The sequence below is a fragment of the Eptatretus burgeri genome, chromosome 13, assembly GCF_056783735.1.
Source record: "Eptatretus burgeri isolate ZD-2024b chromosome 13, Ebu_testis_v1, whole genome shotgun sequence".
In the NCBI taxonomy this organism is placed as follows: Eukaryota; Metazoa; Chordata; class Myxini; order Myxiniformes; family Myxinidae; genus Eptatretus; species Eptatretus burgeri.
In genome coordinates, this window is record NC_140973.1 from 10,081,278 (window position 1) to 10,103,415 (window position 22,138).

Genomic DNA, 22,138 nt, shown 5'->3' on the forward strand with positions numbered 1-22,138 from the left:
TTTTTGCCAGCTGATATGATACTGCAGACTCTTCTCCGACTGTGATTAGATCGACCCTCTTGTTGCAGTTTAAGACTGTAAGATGGCATGATAACTCATATTTATGTTGCTATGAAAATAAGGACAACATTAGTTAATACGTACAATGAGCTCATGTAATCATTGCCTTCATTTTGAAAATATTCCGTGAACCCACCAGGAAGGAATCATTGCGTGTGCAAAATGTCCTCATTGGGGCCATGTTGTATTTCATCAAAAATAAGGAATTCTCCAAACATATCAGGTTGGCACCCATTGGCATCTGACTCAACACATCTCGAAGGTCCAAAAATAAAACCTTCGACATACCCAAAGGCGACATTACCGTGAGAAACCAGTGGGCAAACACATCGATTCATCCCTTTTCCCTCAACATGTTGGTCAAAGCGTCGGTCTGGAGTCTCGACTGAGCTTAATAGGAGAAGGAACAAAGAAGTGGAGGGGATATCCTCCCATCAGCAGGTTACTTCAGGACACTCATTTTAAAGACAAATTAAGAGACATGATAATACAGGTGCAGCGAAAGGTGAGGTACGTGACAATCAACTAAAAATTTGTCAATTCTCCTGTTCTACTTCCAAATGAAAAACTTACGAAACATCATGTATATCAGATGATTATTGCATCAAGACTCGGTATAGCACGTGTTCGAAACAGTTGTTAGAGTTCAATTCCGAATAACCTTTGTCGGAAATAAGGTTTGAATAGTCAAACTACACGTACATACCTTATCCAATGTTTCTATGCAGCCATGGTGTTACAGTGAAGACCATTCATGGATTGTTGGTTGTCCTTGCACAATGTCTATACTTTTATTTTATCTTTCAGATTCTGCTTCTTCGTCACTGAATATTTTCTGTTAACCTGAGTCACACAATCACCTTATTGCAGTAGTTCATCTTCATCATATTAAGGAACAAATAACACTAGAAAACATCAATGACTAGTGCAGGCCACCTTTGAGTGTTATGCTTGTTTATCCTTCTTCTGTTTTTACAAACAGTCATTTATTTTGCCCTGCCTCGTCTAAGAAGAGCTGTTGGTTTTGAGGCCACCAAGGAGGTTGCTGTGCAGACAGTGAGAAAGCTGGGAAGTTTGAATGTGCTTGCAGCCTGAGGCCTCGGCGCACTTGGGACAGCCTCAGAAGGGCCAGTCCAAACGATCCAACATGGGATCGCAAGCGGCCAGCTCGTCGGCCATCTTCTGACAACACCTCTGTGCCATCCAGCACCACTTCGTCCTGTGACATGAACGTCGCAAAGGGTATAATAAGACTTGCACCAAATCTTATGATCATACATAGTTTGAAAATCAGAAAGCAATGATTAAGAGCTAATGCTGGTTATAGGGGTACGGTTTCGAGAAAACGTAAAGGCAAATGTGAAAGAAAAAGCTGTTTGACTTTGACATTACTAAAACATATCATTCCACATCAAGTCAATCACCCAGAAAATCCAGAAGATGTTTAGCGAGACATGAAAGCATGCAAAACTGAAGGGGTCTGCCTCTAATTTAAGTTCCTGGTTACTGCAGTAAGACTTGGGAGGAGTCAGCTTTTGCCTTTCAGCCTTTATTTTATGTAGATACAGAGGTGATTTACACATCAATAGAGAGTTCTTGTTGAGCTATACCAGCCCCCCTCCACCCCCCCCACCCCAGAAAAAAATCCAATTTGTTTAAAAAAAAAATTAGCAAATAAAACTTCAAGCTAAATCAGTTGCGTTCACCGAGATCCCAACATTTTGTTTGGAAAACAATGTGGGAGCTTGAAGGACACATCCAGAGTCACATTAAAAAACTAGAGGGGGAGCACTCGGTAGAGTGCAAAACCTCCACCGCCAATACTGTTAGGTCACTCAAGTGAACCTGATATCCTATTCATTCAATTTGACGTCAACAGTGCTCATAGAGTTATAGTTTGCAACTTTCCCTTTTACTTTTAACTTTTACATACTCAATTCATTCGTCATAACTACATTCCTTGAGACAGAAATTGATTTTACGTGGGTATATCCACCTGAAGTTCCAAAATCAGCCGCAATTATAATTTTGGCATGTGTTTTTGTTGGAAATCACTTATAACATGTAGAAAAAAAAAAAATCGAAATTTTGTTGAAAATAAAGTTGCAAAATTTTTTTTTCTCTAACAATTTTTGTTTTTGGGGGGGGAGTGGGGGTTGGAAATCACTTAAAACATGTAGAAATGCAAAAAAAAATTCAAATATTTTTTCAAAATGGCCGCCATAGCGGCCATATTGGATTTTGGAACTAGTCCAAAATCTAATGGCATGATCCTTGGACCGTACCTAACCCCCCCACCAAGTTTTGTCGAAATCCGTCGAGGAGTTTTTCCGTAATACTGTTCACAAACAAACAAATAAACAAACAGAAAGGGGTGAAAACAGTAACCTCCGATCTTCGATGGCGGAGGTTAAAAATCATGGTGGGGCAACCATTTTAATAAGAGAAAACATCGGAGACATCACTCAGTGATCAGAATAAGAGAAGGGCTATGCTGATGTATAACTGGAATGTTAAAAAGAAAATAAGTTAAGCTAATGTTGAGCAGCTTGGAAAGAAAACAAAGATTTTAAAATGAATGGATAAAAAGAGGATGGAAACTCAAGGAGAAAAGGAAAGGGAGGGAAAGGGAGAGAAAAGGAGAGAAAGTGGGGGGGGGAGAGAGCGAGAAAGAGAGCGAGAAAGAGAGCGAGAAAGAGAGCGAGAAAGAGAGAGAGAGAGAGAGAGAGAGAGAGAGAGAGAGAGAGAGAGAGAGAGAGAGAGAGAGAGAGAGAGAGAGAGAGAGAGAGAGAGAGAGAGAGAGAGAGACAGACAGAGAGACAGAGAGAGAGAGAGACGCAGAGAGAGACGCAGAGAGAGACGCAGAGAGAGAGAGAGACAGAGACAGAGACAGAGACAGAGACAGAGACAGAGACAGAGACAGAGACAGAGACAGAGACAGAGACAGAGACAGAGACAGAGACAGCGAGAGCGAGAGCGAGAGAGAGAGAGAGAGAGAGAGAGAGAGAGAGAGAGAGAGAGAGAGAGAGAAAGAGAGAGACGATGGATGACAGACACACAGAAAGAAAACGAATAGACACACAGAACATTGCAACTTGAATTTGGTTTGATGCTCGGATGTGCTGTGAGTGTGAGATTTACCAGTGGCGATGGATCCAATGTGACAGGCAGCAGGCGTTTTCTGATGACCCCTGTGTGATGTGTGCGTGCTGTCAGCTCTTGGCCGAGGTAGCACCCTTTGGAGAAAGACACGCCATTGAGCAGTTCAAGGTTCGACTCCAATGGCAAAGCAACACCTGATGGCAGGTCCCTCGGTCCCTCAGGAACTCCTAAAAGAAATATGATATATCCGTTTATGAATGAGGGGAGAATGAAATAATGTAATTAATTTTATTGGTATACCGTCTTTTGTCAACATTTTTGTTCCTCAGTAATTTAACGATACGTACACATATAACATATAAAATGTAGTCATGTTTCCGGGTTCTGGGGACCATGGCCGCACTGGGCATGTTGCTCCAAGATAAATCGAGCAGCCTTATTGCTCAAATTCAAAAGTCATTGGCGGGGCAATGGTCTTTACTTTGGCAACCAAGTCCCACCAAGACGACAGAGCAAGAAGGTAGGCTCAGCAACTTTCTAAACAGTTTATTAATAATGACAATAAAAGCACACTTCTATTTCATAAATTACTGCAGACACGTGAGGAACGAATTAGAGGGAAGGGTGTTAAGGAAGTTGCACAGTATGAACTTAATAAATATACCCATCAGAGATGGGGAATCCCCCGCCATTGAAAAATAATTGAAATCAGATAAGCGTTTTTTCCATTTATTACAAAAAACATTTTTTGCAAGATGGCCGCCCCAGTCGGCCATCTTGGATCCGGCCATGCCGAAAATCAGTAGGGTTCTTCCTTTTCAGGTGGTACATGTGTGACCCAAATTTCAAATCGATATGGTGAACAGTTTATGAGTTATCACACTCACAGCTATAAATGTTGACGCCCAGCCAGCCGGACGGACAGCCGGACGGACGACGACCCGGGTGACAACAATATCCCCCTTCCGCCACGCGGCGGGGGATAAAAACACACACTCAGTGACTTAACAGAGCTGAGCATCTCCCACTATGGCCAAGGATCCTTATGTGACAGAAAAAGGTCTGGGAATGGTGGAATGCAAATAAATAAATAAAAATTGCTGGGAAAGGATAAAAGAGAGTATCTCATTTATCCTTTATCTAAGGCCTTTTTTTGTCCATCGCTCAATGGGAGTACTGCTCTCCATTAAGAGCTGGCACCCAAGCTTTACATCTGTCTCTCCTCTGATTATATGGAATCTTAGGCTTTCAAAATTATTAGAACCTCCTGTGATGAGGCCGAAGCTCATAATGCGTTGCTCCGACATCGCAGCAACTTAGTGTTATACATCCAGCAACTTAAAAATTGGCATCCCATTTCGCTCCTCTGCACGGACTACAAGATCTTCTCAAAAGTTCTTGCCAATCGCCTCAAACCTCTGATTGGGGAGATTGTACACCCCGATCAATCTTATTGCATCCCTAAAACGACAATACATGATAGCAATTTCGGCAGGTCGGTGGTCTCTCTGTTTTCCACCACCCATTCTCCAATATTGCTCTCTTTCAGTCCTCCGACCCTCCCAGCAACTCCAGGATGCACGCGTTCTTCCAGTAACCCCCTCCAGGCTGACTGTACACCTCAATTATTTTATTCCTTACTTCTCCATCTATGAAACCGCCTTCCAGTGGGTGGTCCAAATTCTGACCCATGATCTTTGTTACCTCCAATTAACTAACCCAAATATCTTACGTATTGGTTTCATGGCCTCCTTATTCTCCTCCTCTTCCTCCTCTTTTCCTGTATGTTCATTCCCTTTATGTTTGTCCCACTGTCAGTTCTACCTTGCTCTTCCATGAGCCTCACTCCTGTAAAGAAAAAGAAAAAAACATAGAAATAAGAAGGGAAAGGGGAGAATAGAGGACATCCCTGGCACTGGTGCAGAGATGGTGTCAAGGTCCTTACGGTCTATGCTCTCACACTCAGGTGTATGAAAAAAATATATAAACTTATTGTGGCCCATGTCTTGACCTCACTCTCCAAGCATGACAAAGGCTCAGTGCACCACAGGCCTCGAAAGCATGACGTGTTGTAAGTTGTGATCTTAGTGACAGCCAAAACCATTCCCCACTGCACTTCAGCTCAGACTCTCACACCCTCCAACTCTCTCTCTCTCTCTGAAGCTCCGACGCGCCCCTCCCGCTTCGCCCCTTTAAAGGGCACGCTATAACACTCCTCACCCAGCCAAAGCCTCCTTATGTTTGTATAGCGTTCTGCGTCCCCTGAGGTTATGAGTGCACCTCAAAGGTGACACAGAACCCCTGGGGACAATGAACATAATGATAATAAATGCAAGGTGGGGAAGAAGAGGAAACAGGATCTGTGACCGGCTACTGTATCTCCGTCACATTTGGCTCACTAGGCCCATTTACTATGCAAATAAGGAGATTACGCACATTATTAATGTGGCAGTACACTCATCAACACAAGTATACAAAGGGGGAGGGGGTGGCGTGGCAGTCCTTTCCACGAACGCTTCAAAACACACACACACACACACACACACACACACACACACACACACACACACACACACACACACACACACACACACACACACACACACCAATAAATATTTAATCTTAGTGTCACTATTAGTGCATTTGTGTAACACAATTGTATAATGTGCGACATTGCAAGGACAAGTACAAATCATTTGTTGACCACTTAACACCTGACTTGCCCGCATATGGCACTGGCAATCATGCTTTAAAGATATAAAATCATGCTTTACAGATAAAGATCTAAAGTCGGAGTGGTGACCCACAGCCAAGGAGACTGCGTAGTCAGCACCAATGCTCTGCACAGAGTATGGTCACAATGGATGTATGGATGGGGGTAGAGAGAGGAGAGCTGGGAGAGGGGGTTTGAAGACTTTGGACGGGAAGGGGGCTTGAAGACTTGGGGTTGAGGACTTGGGGCTAGGAATGGGGGCGGGGGGGGGCAGGTTGAGGACTTGAAGTCACATTTTACATTACGCAGAATTCCCACAGGTCCCTGCTTTTATGCTGTCAAAGAACATTCCTAGCACACTCCCAAAATATTCCACACTCTAGTAGGAACAAATTCCCTTATAACAGCCCAAACGAACCAGGTTGTCTGCTCGTATATTACTAAAAGGAGAAGCGTCTGTACATATGTCCGTCCGTCAAGCTTTATTCCAAAGGGTTTCTGCTGGCATAGAATGATAAAGATTTCACCATTGAAAAGCAAATAAATCTATTGACTTGGAACAAAAATTAGTGTCCATTTAATTATAAAAATGCCTCTTTTAAAAGCCCCTTTGCAGGATGGAATAAGAAGCAGGACCTTGAGCTTTAATGTGGGAAGATTGTCAACATTTATCAATTGCGAAAGAAAAAGGTTTAAAGGAGTATTCTTTACCACAGGACACTACTGTACATGTATTTATCATCAAACATGGTCCGAAAACATACCCAGCTGGTAGCGAAATTGCTCATACTGTAGCACTGGCCTCTCTGTGGAGCCGACCAGCAGTTCGGTCACAGGAACATCTGCATTCATGATAAGTCGCAGCCCCAGGTACTCTGTGCGTGGGTCATTCGTGCAGGCAAGTACGGGTACCTCCAAAGAAGGTCGCTCTGTCTGCAGAGGGGCTGGCACTACAGCCCAGACAGATAGCTTCTGCCCTTCTTTGGGTGCTGTCAGACTGATACGTCGACGTAGACGGTATGTGCAAAGATGTTCATGCAATGATTGCGCCATTCCCGTGTCACACTCAATCAGCACCGCAGGCTCATCTGCCTGCAACCTGCAATAACACAAAGCAAGCTGCGACAAAATTCGGTAACAGGCCAACTGGGAAACAGATTTTATAAACAAGGTCAAAGCTTATGGAGGAACACAAATGACAGAATGCAAGAGTTTTGAATGACAGAGAAAAGCAGAAGTGGAAAAAAGTGGTCATACAAACATTACCTGTAAGAAAGGATGGGTAAATGGTTGGGTGGTCTTTGGGATTTATAAAATATCATGATTGGAAATGGGAGATGACATCTGATCACAGTGAACTTCAACCTTGAAGAAGAGTCCTTCTTTGGTACACCTGAACTATCTGCCGACAAGGCTTTCATCTGCAGCTTGATAGAGTATTGCTTTCCCCTCTGAGCTGGTGCCCCTGCCTCACACCTTGCTCAGCCTGACACCATGGAAACCAGGACTTCAACAATCTTCCATGATGAAGCCGAGTCTATGGGCCTATCACTTCGCCCTCACAGACAGGTCGGTGGTTTCTCTGCCTTGTATCGCCTCCTTTCTGGTCTTGCACCCTCTGCTCTTTCTGTTCTCCCCCGCTGCACTAACGGGGCACACATGATCCACCATTAACCCCTTCTGGTGAAACTACCTAAATCTCACCTCCACTCATTTGCTCCTCTTTTTCCCTGCCTGCGGAACCAACTTCCACATTCTCTTCAATATCATTCTTCCCTCCAGGTCATCAAGCCAGCTGTTCACCACCATCCCAGATCATCCCCAATGCAAAACCATGATAATTTCTACCCCCTTTAACTTCCATCCCCCACCCAAGTCCATCCGTTCCAAATTTCCAGTTTTTCCTTCCTGAGAATTTCCTTCTGTATCTATTTGTCGACTTCATACATCCTTCCCTACTCCTCATTCCTCTCCACACCCATTGTTTGACCAAGTCTCCCTCTATTTTGTTCCTCGGCCTTGTTGTTAACCCCCCCCCCCTTCTACTGTTCCTTTTGTTCTGTTGTGTCCTGATCCATTCAGTGTTCTATCTCTTCCATGAGCCTTGACTCTGTACACAAAAAGAAGTGCTAAAATGTCCTCACAATGAAGTACAATCTGCACATGACATGTCTCATGTGGGAAAATAATATAATAATAATAATTATTATTTGTAATAATGATCACCGGGTGTAATATTTTACCATGTGGGATGTAATATGCAAGGCTGGATAGTCAGCCCTTTTTTTTTTGAGATTACAGTGAGATGGTCATTTCGAACATCTGGGACTGCATCACAACTCTCCCTCGAGGCACTATTCCTGATTGCAGAGTGACTCCCCACAAAATGTGTACACCAGATTTCCAGGAATCTCGGAAATGACTCAGACACTGAGAAAACAAGGAAATCCACAGAAATGCAGAAATGTATCATGCCTATTGACTATTATGTACTCATTTGAAGATGCAATTTAGGAGTCGAAACCAAACGAAAAAAACAAGCTAGAAAGCATCTGAAAATGCAAAGCCCATACACTTTGTATTCGGACTTCTTCTTCTTCTGTATGCTAAATGGTAGCTTTGACCTTTTGACCTTTTGACAAAATTCTTAATTTGTCTACTGCATATTCTCATAATAAAGCTTTGCTGAAAATTTGATTACAAAAGCAGAAATGGTAAAAAAAAGTTACGGCTCGGACAAATATACACACAGAAGTGATTGCAAAACCCTATCTCCCGCTGTGCAGAAGACAGGCGAACGGGTGTAAGTCACAACCTGACAAGTGAGACCGACACTGTGAAATTGCATAAACATGTAAAACAGATACATTGTGGTATAACTTGAGTAGAGTGTATAGTGGCCTGTGAAAGTATTCACCCCCCTTCAAAGTTTTTACAGTTTGATGCCATCTGAGCTTTTATATGATGCTTTCAAATCAAACTTAACATATAGAGTCTTCACAAACTACTCCAAAGAAGTGATAAAGCTGACACATACAGATAAAATGTGAATAAGTTTGATTAACGGAGAAAATCAGATGATTCTCAGTTCCATAAGTATTCAAACGCTTTACCTAATAACCCCTAAATCACTTCAGGAGCAAATTATTTGTTTAAAAGGTTACAAAACAAGTGTAATAGGTTTCACCTGAATGTAATCAGTGGTTTAAATTAAATATTAAACTCCCCCACTTATCTAAGGAGTGTTTTGAGGTGCAACTCACTTGGTCAACCAACAAGGCAAATATGACGCCCAAGGAGCTTTCCAAAGAAGTCAGACATGAAGTGGTGGAGAAGCACCGTTCAGGAGAGGGTTAGAAGAATATTTCAAAGTCACTCATTATCCCTTTGAGTACGGTGAAATCCATCATGAAGAAGTGGAAAACGTACCATACCACCCATACTCTACCCGGATCAGGTCGCCAATCCAAACTCAGCAGCTGGACAAGCAGGAAACTGGTTTGGGATGTCACTGTAAATCCAACAATGACTTTGAAAGATCTGCAAGGCTCTATATCCGAGATGGGGGTCAGTGTTCATCAATCAACAATATCCCGTTCCCTTCACAAAGCTGGCCTCTATGGACTGGTGGCAAGAAAGAAGCCATTCCTGAAAAGACCCATATAAAAACTCACGTGGAGTTTGTGAAAAAGCATCTTCATGATACTGCTGGCATGTGGAGAAACGTTTTGTGGTCAAAAGAGACAAAAATTGAACTTTGTGGTCTCAATTCAAAGCGTTATGTCTGATGCAAGCTGAACACTGCACACCAACCAGTCAACACCATCCCTACTGTCAAGCATGGTTGTGGCAGCATCATGTTATGGGGCTGCTTTTCATCAGCAGGGACTGGCAAGCTTGTTAGAATAGAAGGGACAATGGACGATACAAAGTACAGGAGAATCCTTGATGAAAACCTCCTTGAGTCAGCCATGAATCAAACTGGGTGGGAGATTCACATTTCAGAACGACAATGATCTGAAGCACAAAGTTAAAGGCACATTGGAGGGGCTGAATAAGAAGAAAATAAATGTTCTTGAGTGGCCCAGTCAAATTCCTGACTTGAACCCAATTGAACTTTATAGTGAGACTTAAAGATTGTAGTCCAATGAAGATCCTCATCAAGCTTGGCAGAACCAGAGCAATTTTCACGTGAAGAATGGGGAAAAATTTCACCATCTCACTGTGCAAAACTGATAGAGACCTAACCAAAAACACTCACTCATGGCAGTCATAGCTGTAAAAGGTGATTCCACCAAGTACTGACCTAAGGGGCTGAATACTTTTACAACCAATGAATTTTGTTTTTTTACATGTTTTTTGCAGGGATTTCTGACATGTAACCTCCTTCGACTATAACAGCGATTAGTTTAATCTACTAATTTATGAACAGACAACAATGACCGCACTGTGGTCACAACCTGCGACAAAATCCAGTAACAGGCCAATTGGGAAACGCGCATTTGAAGCACTCTATTGTTTAACCCCAATCTGGGGCTCATTCAAAAATTATTTAACGTTATTGTATCAACCCTCATCGTGAGTAACACTCAACCCAAAACAAAGCCAATGGAAATATGACGCAAAGAACCCTGGCAGTGGATAATCACCAGAGCCCTACAGGCCTGATGTCTTAGGTCCACGCTATTTTTATGGAGGTGCGTACCACGCGTGCCGGCGAGCTTGATTAAACATTCCTAATAATTTTTATTCGACATATGATTAGATTTTTTGGGGGATCATGAGTAACATTCCACCCAAACAAAGCCAATGGAAATCTGACACAACAAACGTGAGAAGTGTATAATCAGCAGAGGCCTACAGGCCTGATGTCTTAGGCCCACCATAAAACCAAGATGGCGGCCATATTATTTCGTCTGTGTGCCATGGTGGGTGGAGTCAAGCGACAAATGTGGGTGGGGTCCGGCAGCTGTCCGACCAATGGGTGCACATTTCAAAAATCGACCCCATCAAGAACCATGCGGCGCTCTTGTTGACCTGCTACACACCTCGTACTTAAAAAGTTCATCTGGAAAACTTGTTTCGACATAATTTGTAATTCATCTGAATGTGGCATTATTGGAAGGGAGTGAATACTTTTGTCGGCCACTGTATGTCATTCATACAAAACTGTACAGATTAGCCTCCAACCATTGTAGTTTAGCATTGATACGCTGGAGCGAAATATACCGCAGCGTGCTGACGAACAACTGAGCATCGAGTCACACCGTTTCGTGCATCTCGTGAAAGTATGACCGGTCTGCGATATGGATGTTCAAAGCTCGCAGCACGACTTTTGCTTGCACTTCCATTTGTACAATTCATAAACAACATGCTGAATGTATTTTCTCCTCTCGGTATGATTACAGTTACCATATGATTTTTAGACGGTGTATATTAGGCCAGAATTTTATCTAACGGAGTGGTGCAAAGGCAGCACACTTACCTTTGAGCCGTCAGGTCAAGGTTCGATTCCGGATCTGGCTATAAACTGTCTGATCGGTGCTTCGCAGGTAGGGGGTTGCACCACCAAGTGTGCTGCCCCTCGGATGGACGTTAAGCTGACTGTTCTATCTGTGAGAATCAATCGGCGGACGTTACATATCCCGTGGTGTCTTTCGTGAAGAGTAAACGAGTCATCAAGTGCACCCTGAACAAATTCCATTCCCGGCGTTTCACAGGCATGGCAATTAATCAATGTGTTGGCCGTCCCTCGGATGGACGTTAAGCCGGGCGTCCCATTTGCCAGCATTAGTTGGTCGACTTTAAAGATCCCACGATGTCCTTGGCGAAGAGTAGGCGAGCTATCACCGGCACCCTGAGCAAATTACAAATTCCTGTCCTAACTACTGCGGTGAAGGCAATGGCAAACCACCCAGCATAACCCATGCCAAGGAACAGCTTGGGTAGCAGCAACGTTCTGCAACAGAGAATCAGAATCATTAATCGATGTTTAGATTGGTATCGTTACGCTAAGATATATTTGAAGGGTTTGATGTAAAGCACTTGGGTTTCTACATCGACGTAGAGTGGACCCTACAGTGTAGATTTGAAAATTTCATGAAACAAACATTTAAAAATAAGACAGCAGCTTAAGTGATCTGATTAAGTTATGCAGCCTCTTGTTTCAGCAACAGTGTACACAAATTATATTGCTTGCAGCATTTGTCATTCCATTTTGTACAATTAATTTACGACTTGCTGCTTCAACATCCTGACAATTGTTATATCAAGCTGTTGCCATCTTTGAAAATGCCAACTTTAGGTCATAGGAGAGGTGGAGGTGATCTCATCCAGCACTTCAAGATGACCGAGGGCAAAGATCAAGTCAAAACCGGGAAACCAGTTAAATATCAAAGGTGTGTGTCAAACCCACGAGGTAATGAATGTAAGTGACAGAAATCACACCTGGTCGGCTAAACGTGACGAAGTTTTGTAAATAGAACTGCGAATGACGAGAACAGCCCAACAGGTCAGTGCACATCCAAAAGCAGTGATTGAGAGGGCTCTTGATAACCATGGTACTGGTCAACATGCAGAGATATGTACTATTACAAGCCAGAATGATTGTGTATTAATATTTGTGAAATGGAAGATTCACAAATACCTGTATATTGGTTGGTCGGGTCCCTTATTCTGCCCGTCAATCGCTGACAGGTCGGAATTCTACACCGATCTTTACAAAACTTAACCACCTCATGGAGCTAGTCAAAAACTAAGGGCCGATCATTTCAGAGGACAAAAGGTCAAAGGTCACCTGAAATCATCAATTCTCATCCGATTGACTTGAAATTTGCACAGAGTTTGCATATTGGTTCACTGAATCAGTCCAGCAATGAAAAATTAGAAGACCGTTTTTTGAGGTCAAAAGGTCAAAAGTCACAAAAAACCATCAACTTTCATTCAATCAACTTTAAATTTGAACAGAATTTGCATATTGGGTCATTGAAGCCGATCGTTGGGGGTCAAACGGGTCATGGTCACATAAAATCGGCAATTTTCATCTGAATGACTTGAAATTTGCACTTCGGGGGGGGGGGGGGGGTCACTAAATTGGTTCACCAATCAAAATTTAGAAGACGATTGTTTTTGAGGTCGAAGGTCAAGGTCGCAGATGAAATTGTAAATTTTTCATCTGCTTCACTTGAACTTTGAAACAGGGTATTTACCTTCTGGGTCACTGAATTAGTTCACCGAACATCAGAACGATCGATTCAGCCTGTTTTGACATGCAGTTTCCATGACAACAATTTCACCGCATCATAATGAAACGGTACTTTTTGTGATTTTATCATTGGCATATCCGTTTTCGATGTTGCCAAATTGTTGTTTCCATGACAACAACTTCACCGCATCATAATGAAACGGTACTTTTTGTGATTTTATCATTGGGCATATCCGTTTTCGATGTTGACAAATTGTTGTTGTTTCCATGGAAACTATCGTTTGTTTGAAAACTTTGAGCAACGGTTCATCAAAAAGGGTTAAATAGGCCAATTGTGTAAGATCAGTGAGACTAAGCCTCTCTCTGTGAAGGTGTCACGAGATGAAAAGGTTACCTGGTGAACTCACCTGTAAACGATGATATCATGTATGACACGACCTTGCACACTCAGGCAATGCGAGTAAATGGCGCTCGGTCGTGCATCTTCATCCACGAAGAGCGGCCCGAGGTCGTTAGTGAACAACCCGTTGAGGAAGGCCTCGGTGTCCGGGCCTTGCGCACGGAGCACGGTGCGATGTGTTAGGCGGTAACAGTGCAGCCTGCGGAGCGGCGCTCGACTAGCAGAGGCCGGGGACATGTTGAAGCCGAAGCCGTTGAAGGAACTAGCCGAGGGTCGGTGCGCGCGAAGGCCTCGTAGTAGGCTGCGGCCAATCATGGTGAAGCAGGACGTGGAAACGAGATGGATGAAGGCCGCGACTAACAACTGCGACGACCTGCGGCTTCAAGAGATTCGTGTGGAATGGAAACATCGACAAGGACGCAATACGATTCGGATTGCCAAATTGGCTTGAGAACCGAGAAACACGAGATTATCATCAATCTGATTCATTAGCGCTTCGCCCGACGTGGTACATTATCCCTATAATCCTCAGGCGGGGATCTCAAGATTCTTTTGCATTTTCCTTTTCAGAGATTATTGTTTATCATGTTAGAACATATGACTATGTTTGAGTGCCGGAAAAAAATGTTCGACGTATTGTTTGGAAGGTTCGAAGAACACGGCGAGCTTGAGGGTCACACGTGATCAGTGAGTTTGAGGGTCACACGTGATCAGTGAGCTTGAGGGTCACACGTGATCAGTGAGTTTGAGGGTCACACGTGATCAGTGAGCTTGAGGGTCACACGTGATCAGTGAGCTTGGGGGTCAGACAACAAGTTTGGGGATTGGATGTGAGCTTTGGGGGATGGTGGGGGTCAGACAGCGAGCTTGGGATCGGACGTAAGTTTGGGGGTCAGACAGCGAACTTGGGGGTTACACGTGAGTTTGGGGGTCAGACAGCAAGCTTCGGGATCGGATGTGAGCTTTGGGGGGTGGTGGGGGTCAGACAGCGAGCTTGGGATCAGACAGCGAGCTTGGGGGTTACACGTGAGCTTGGGGGTCAGACAACAAGTTTGGGGATTGGATGTGAGCTTTGGGGGATGGTGGGGGCCAGACAGCGAGCTTGGGATCGGACATAAGTTTGGGGAGGTCAGATAGCGAGCTTGGAGGTTACACGTGAGTTTGGGGGTCAGACAGCAAGCTTGGGGATCAGATGTGAGCTTTGGGGGGTGGAGGGGGTCAGACAGTGAGCTTGGGATCGGACGTAAGTTTGGGGGTCAGACAGCGAGCTTGTGATCGGACGTAAGTTTGGGTGGTCAGATCGCGAGCTTGGGGGTTACACGTGACCTTGGGGGTCAGACAGCGAGCTTTGGGGATCGGATGTGAGCTTTGGGGGGATGGTGGGTGTCAGACAGCGAGCTTGGGATGAGACGTAAGTTTGGGGGGTCAGACAGCGTGCTTTGGGGGGGGTGGTGGGGTCAGACAGTGAGCTTGGGATCGGACGTAAGTTTGGGGGTCAGACAGCGAACTTGGGGGTTACACAGTGAGCTTGGGGTCAGACAGCGAGCTTTGGGGGGTGGTGGGGGTCAGACAGCGAGCTTTGGGGATCGGCATAAGCTTTGGGGGTCAGACAGTGAGCTTGGGGGTCAGCCAGCAAGCTTGGGAATCGGATGTGAGCTTTGGGGGGGTAGGGGTCAGACAACAAGCTTTGGGGATCGGATGTGAGCTTTGGGGGGGGTGGTAGGGGTCAGACAGCGAGCTTGGGATCGGACATAAGTTTGGGGGGTGGTGGGGTCAGACAGCGAGCTTGGGATCAGACGTGAGCTTTGGGGGGGGTGGTGGGGGTCAGACAGCGAGCTTGGGGGTTACACGTGAGCTTGGGGGTCAGACAGCGAGCTTTGGGGATTGGATGTGAGCTTTAGGGGGGTGGTGGGGGTCAGACAGCGAGCTTGGGATCGGACGTAAGTTTGAGGGGTCAGACAGCGAACTTGGGGGTTACACGTGAGCTTGGGGTCAGACAGCGAGCTGGGTGGTGGGGGTCAGACAGCGAGCTTGGGATAGGACGTAAGTTTTGGGGGTCAGACAGCAAGCTTTGGGGATCGGATGTGAGCTTTGGGGGGGTAGGGGTCAGACAGCGAGCTTGGGATCGGACATAAGTTTGGGGAGGTCAGACAGCGAACTTTGGGGATCGGATGTGAGCTTTGGGGGTGGTGGGGGCCAGAAAGCGAGCTTTGGGGATCGGATGTGAGCTTTGGGGGGTTAGTGGGGTCAGACAGTGAGCTTGGGATCGGACGTAAGTTTGGGGGGTCAGACAGTGAGCTTGGGATCGGACGTAAGTTTGGGGTCAGACAGCGAACTTTGGGGATCGGATGTGAGCTTTGGGGGGGGTGGTGGGGGCCAGAAAGCGAGCTTTGGGGATCGGATGTGAGCTTTGGGGGGTTGGTGGGGGTCAGACAGCGAGCTTGGGATCGGACGTAAGTTTGGGGGGGGGGGTCCGACAGCGAGCTTAGGATCAGACGTGAGCTTTGGGGGGGTGGTGGGGGTCAGACGGCGAGCTTGGGGGTTACACGTGAGCTTGGGGGTCAGACAGCAAGCTTGGGGATTCGTACGTGAGCTTGGGGGTCACACGGGTCGGACGTGAGCTTGGAGGAAGTGACTTTTCATACAATGAGTCGTACATTTTTTTTTTGTCACAGTCAAACATATATTCTAATGTGACAAATAATCTCAGAGAAGAGCAAATGTGTTCTCAAAACAATTGTACAAAACGAGTCGGTTATTTAATGTTTTCATCTCGTAATTTAATTTGCGCTGCCCAGAGTTTCTCAGATCTACTAAGATCTATACGGAGCAAAACACTCTCGATGTCCTTTCGTCATTCGAAAATACAATAAAATGTAACTCATCGAGCTCTGTTTATTTTTCGGGTGATTCGTTCAAAGAAAACTGAGATGCATGAATATGCGAAAACAAGCATTAATGACGTCACAGAGGCTAACCCATTGTTTTATATGGAATCCCCCATGTTTTCCTCGACAATTTCGCAGAAGTGAAGAAAAGGTCTATTAATCGATTATCTGAAGCTATCAGACAGTTTCTTCACTTCTGGGAAATTATATATATATATATATATATATATATATATATATATATATATATATATATATATATAATGAATTACCCTCCTTATCATTACTGTCTATCACTCAATTGTAACGACTACTTCTTCAACGACCGCAAACATTCCTACTTTGTAGGGTAGATTAGGGAATGTTATTAGCCACATCTTTTTGTCCTGGGTTTATGGGGTCATGAAGGAACCTAGAACTAGAAGATAAATTACACACATACATGCAGCCAACTACATGAGACTTCACCAGACATGACTTTTTGTTTTGTTCATATAGGAGCAAGGTTCATGGAAGAACAAGGTAGAGCAAGGCTCATGGAAGAACAAGGTAGAACTGACAGTGGGACAAACATCAAGGGAGTGAACAAACAGCATAAGAGGAAAAGGGGGGGAAACACTGAAGCTAGCAAGTAAGATGATTGGGTTAGGAAAGGTTAATGGAGGGGGTAATAAAGATCATGGGACAGAATTGGGGATGACAAGAGATGGTGGTGCATGCAGTGCATGCTTGAAGCCCGAGAGGGAAGAGTGAGACAAAACAAGGTCTGGAAGGTTGTTCAATAGACGGGAGAAGTGAGGAATAAGAGTTGAGGGGGTGCAGGCAGCCTCGATTTTGGGAGTTTAACCAGGAGGGGTTTATTGGTAAAACACATGCATCCTGGGACAGATAAGGGGGGTTGGAGTGGGCCTGGGGGAGCAGAGGGAGGAATATTGAAGAGCAGGCAGTAAAAAAAAAAATCAGAGACCACCGACCTGCCTGCAATGTGAAAACAACAGATGTTGCGTTTCGGCCTCACCATGGGATGAATACTTGAAACACAGACAGTGGTGAGCTTGGGGGAAGGGAAGTCATATCACTTCCCAGAGCACTCAGTACCAGGGACACCATATTTTTTATTACATCACTTCTCTCTGCATTCAGCAGGGAATTTCCTCCTCCCCATGGGATTTATCCGTGCTCTATCCTCCAATACTGAACATCAAGCGAGCAAACACACATGTCATTTTTAAAGTCATTATTACTCGGGCAGTGTCAGAATTGAACCGCGACTTCGCAGACTCAGAGTGGAGGCATCGAGTCTGATGCCTTTCACGAATTGGATGGCCAGACTTGAGGTTCCCGCTGAAGGTGACGAGAATTGTTCAGGGTGCTCGGCTCGCCTACTCTTTGCGAAGGTCAGCATGAGATCTTTCTGATCCACCAACTAATACAAAGATGGGACACTTAATTTAACATTCATCCAATGGACGGTGCACGCATTGAAGCCTCGCCCTGCCTGCGAAACACCAGGGTGAGGATAATTGCTGGGTTGAGATTCGAACCCAGGCTAGACAGCGTCGAGACCTCTAGGCTATCATGCCAGTCCTGCTCTATTGCTCGTGAACATGATCTTAGTTCTCAAAACTATCCCGTTTATTCCCCATGCCTCTCCAACCATTCTGTTTTCCATGAAGATATAGCAGGAAGGTTAGGGACAGGCCATTTGGCCCATCATGTCTTTGCTATATCCATTCCCCAGGATAGTCACAGACTGCAGGTAATGCTAATTTTACAGCTAGCACGATCAAACAGTGAATCAGACCAAAGTACTGGTACACAATGGTCATATCTTTATAAGAAAAAAAAAAAAGTGTGATAATTACACAAGATAAATGCACATGTGAATGACACATTAAAATCACACTGAATGAATGACATTAAAAACGAGAACAGCACTCGATAGAGCGCATACCTCCGCCAGGTTGAACAGTTCACGCTTTATATCCCACTGATAGGCCGGATCTGTATCTTCACCAAAATCTAATCAATTCATCCTTGTCACACTATATATATATATATATATATATATATATATATATATATATATATATATATATATATATATATATATATATATATATATATATATATATATATATATACATATATATATACACATATATATACACACACATATATACACACATATATACACACATATATACACACATATATACACACATATATACACACATATATATACACACACACACACACACACACACACACACACACACACACACACACACACACACACACACACACACACACACACACACACACACACACACGTCTGTCAAGTTTCGTCTGAATCCATCCATAACCTTTTGAGATATCCTGCTCACAGACAGACAGACAAACGGGTGAAAACATAACCTCCATCTACCTTCGGTGGTGGAGATAATAAGCGAAGCTAACATTAATAACAAGAGAGTTCATCGAACATCCTACTCCATGCAGTCTTGAGAAAAAGGACATGGGAAGGATCTTTTCAACTCTTGCTTTGCATTTACGAGCAACATCTATATTAGCTTTGTTTGTGAACTTTGAATAACAGCAGCAATGGCAACCATCCGAAGCCGATGGGTCAAACGGAACAGTCCAGAGCTGAACCTTCCGCCAACTCTTCTTGGAGAAACTGACGATTTTGGAATAATCTTTGAAAAAAGATGCACAAAACAAACAGATCTTATGGACTTAGCTCTGTTGTTGCATCGCTCGGTGCCACCATATTTCTCTGAATCTTGCTGTTACTCCGCACTCTGAGCGTGTGGCAAAGTTGATTGGTCAAGATGGCGTAAAGTTTTGCTCAAGTAGTCCTAAACTGAAGGTTTTTTTGGAAGTGCAAACAAGGTGATTTGTGTTGTAGTGATCAAGTATATAACCCAATTAAAATAAAAACTTTAAACGCTGCAGAAAAAAAAAAAAAACATTGAATCAGAAGTTCAACCCATGGGATTTATCTGTAAAGCAACTCTTTTACACCAACTTGTTCAACATGTTACATTCGTTATTTGTTCCTGTTGTTTGTGTCCTTTAAGAGGTCCCTAAAGCACAAACTTTCCTGTTTGGAATGATTTTCATTTTTGGTTGACTGCTAGACTGAAGTAATTGCTCCACCATGAGTGCGCATGCGCACTCATGCTGAGACGCAGTACAATTTGCCAAATTCAAAGCCAAAGTACTGCTAACCTGCAAGTTCCTGTACCAATTAATGTTCCACAGTGTTCAAAATACAAGATTCAATTGAAATGAAGTAGTTCCTCAATCAGTCTGACATCTGTCACAAAGAGTGAACCAATTGCTTAAACCCACTTCACGCTACGTGCATGGGGTAACTACAGGTTTTGTTTTAGTTTATATTATGCTTGATGATCTATTTAACAAAAGTAATATTATATAATCAAAATCACCTTTATAAAGTGACTGAAGGCCATTGGAAGAACTTATACAAGTACATGTTATGCAGAACAAAGACATTTGTAAACAGTGTAGTTTTATATAAAGCACAAGAACATGAGTATGCCTGGTGTTGGCTTAATGGTTAGGGTGGTGGGCTTAGGATCCGAGTATCCTGAGTTCAAATCCCACTCGGCTGTTGAATTAATACCAGGTGGGGTTGACTCTGCCTGGCATCCTTCCGAGGTCGGCAAAATGAGTGCCAGCATGCTGGTATCCTGTGTCGGAGTGGCGACCTGTCCAGGATTGTACCCAATAGCCAAGGAGACTGCTTTGGCAGCACCAACGCTCTGCACAGAGTATGGTCCCAGTGGATGGAACATGAGTAGTCAATAATAAGAAATTAACAGCAGACAAGATGTAAACCTGTGATTCAGCATTCTGAGCAATATTGCTCCGACGTGGAAATAACACGAGCCAACTCGGAACTTGAATGGCTTGCTTTGATTGTGTGCCACATGATCAAACTGCTTAAGGCATAACATTATATTACCCCCACCCTCCCCCCCCCAAAGAAACAACCTTTCCTCCAGTAACTATAAAAAGTAGAGAGAGAGAAAAAAATTTCCCCAATGTTTTCATCATTGAACAACAAAGGTGTGCAAGTGGGTGAAATGAAGATCATTTCCTATATTTACATAAAAAAGATTAATTTTAGATCTAGTAGCAAGTATGCATAACACCACAACATTCATCCACAAAAAAACACGAGAAATACAACGTATTGCAAAATATGGGTAGAATTTTAATTATCGAACCTCACACTTGAGACACATTGTACAACAGTGATTTGCTCGGTTGAAAACACCCTTGTTGAACACAAACTTAAAGCAAGGCATCAATAGCACTGCAATGCTTGTGGACACGTCACTGTGAAGAAGATGGCTCCGCAACAATGGGTTTCTGCTCGGGTTTTTGGCGAGCCGCCCAGGCGACTCCCCCTAACAATGCAAAGATAGTGAAACCCTGTGGAGGCAAACATGAGAATGGCACCATCAACAAACAAACCAAAATGAAAAAAAACATAAATGATACGAAAAACTATTTCAAACAAATTTATTGAAAGGATATTACTGGTGCCACAAGTACTAAACAGTATCAATTGCAGCCTACAAAAGTGTAAAGTGGAATTGTGACTGGGGAATCAGTGGCAGGATGTGTCTTGGTGACACCACTGTACCAGACACTGTGACGTCGTGGTTAAAGCAACCGCTTTGAGTCTGGACGGTCAGCGGTTCAGTTCTGAGCCTGATCGAGTTAGACCAGACTTCAAAAATGGTACATGCTGCATCCTTGCTGGATGCTTAGAAATTACAGGATAGAGCACGGATAAGGCTGTAGAAAAAAAAAAAAAACAACAAAAAAACATTTTTCGGAAGTTTGGCACCGTTGATGCACCGTCTTTTACACCACCCTATCTAACACGTTAGGTTTTCATGCCTGTTGTTTGTGCCCTTTATGACATCCTGAACAAACAATAACTTTCCTCTTTGGAATGATTTTCAATCCCGTTTGACTGCCAAACAGACAGAGTGTAAAAACAATTACCTTACTCCTCTGTGTGCAAGCTTGATTGGGATGAGATTCTGTACAATTTTCCAAATTCAGTGGCAAAGTACTGCTAAACTGCAGGTTCGTTTTCCGATTCATGTTCAAAATATAACATTCAATATAAATGGGGTTGTTCCTCGATCATGGACTGACGTCTGCAGATTGACAAAGTAAACCAATTGTTTAACCACACTTTGCACCTCGTGCATGTAGGGTAACTTCACTAAAATACTGCATCCTTACCACAACCTTAACCCTCCCCAGGCAACGTTAATCTGGCTGTCCTATATGCTTGGACTTGCAAACGTTAAAGCTTCATGGTCCTTTTTCGAAAGAATAGGAATTGAGTGCCGGTCGGTACACAGGCTGACTTCTAAAATCGTGCTTTCTTTCCTCTCCAAGGGAACTGCATCCGTGGAACCGATGCATCTCATTAATGCTGCAACCAGAAGACTGAATTCACAAATGAATCTTGGACAAAGATGTACCTGCTACATAAACCCCAAGCTTCACAAAAGACAAAGGTAAACAATGTTCCCTTTCAAGGACCTTCAACACTGGAGGACACCATGAGGCCAACCAAAACCTGCTGCTGTTTATTTGGGCTCTGTCATTTTTAAATGTTGTGTAAAGCAAGGAAGCAGCACGTACTATTTTTATAATCGTTGGTACGACTCGGCTGCAGTTTAAATGACTGACCTCCCAGACTCAGAGCGGAC

At 43.8% G+C, this 22,138-nt stretch overlaps 2 protein-coding genes across 4 annotated transcripts in view; both read right to left on the reverse strand.

Annotated features, from left to right (window-relative positions):
- Nucleotides 1–225: 225 nt before the first annotated feature.
- On the reverse strand, nucleotides 226–14,114 carry IBA57 (iron-sulfur cluster assembly factor IBA57). 3 transcript variants are annotated; one of them, XM_085851070.1, is made up of 5 exons: nucleotides 13,487–13,785; nucleotides 8,119–8,305; nucleotides 6,640–6,974; nucleotides 3,202–3,389; nucleotides 226–1,279 (listed from the first exon to the last, which is right to left on the reverse strand). In XM_085851070.1, the coding sequence occupies exons 1-5, from the start codon at nucleotides 13,503–13,505 to the stop codon at nucleotides 1,043–1,045; spliced, it is 966 nt and encodes a 321-aa protein (XP_085707196.1). In that variant the 5' UTR covers nucleotides 13,506–13,785; the 3' UTR covers nucleotides 226–1,042. The 3 variants fall into 3 exon arrangements, with proteins under 3 accessions (XP_085707196.1, XP_085707194.1, XP_085707195.1); XM_085851068.1 differs by lacking the exon at nucleotides 8,119–8,305 and having other exon boundaries at nucleotides 13,487–14,114; XM_085851069.1 differs by lacking the exon at nucleotides 13,487–13,785 and having other exon boundaries at nucleotides 8,119–9,123.
- Nucleotides 14,115–20,592: 6,478 nt separating this feature from the next.
- LOC147013819 (HIG1 domain family member 2A, mitochondrial-like) overlaps nucleotides 20,593–22,138 on the reverse strand; it is a 27,278-nt gene continuing 25,732 nt past the window's right edge. The window contains exon 3 of the mRNA XM_085851071.1: nucleotides 20,593–20,834. Coding sequence (XP_085707197.1) covers nucleotides 20,736–20,834 — 99 coding nt within the window. The 3' untranslated portion in view covers nucleotides 20,593–20,735. The remainder of the gene's footprint in view (nucleotides 20,835–22,138) is intronic.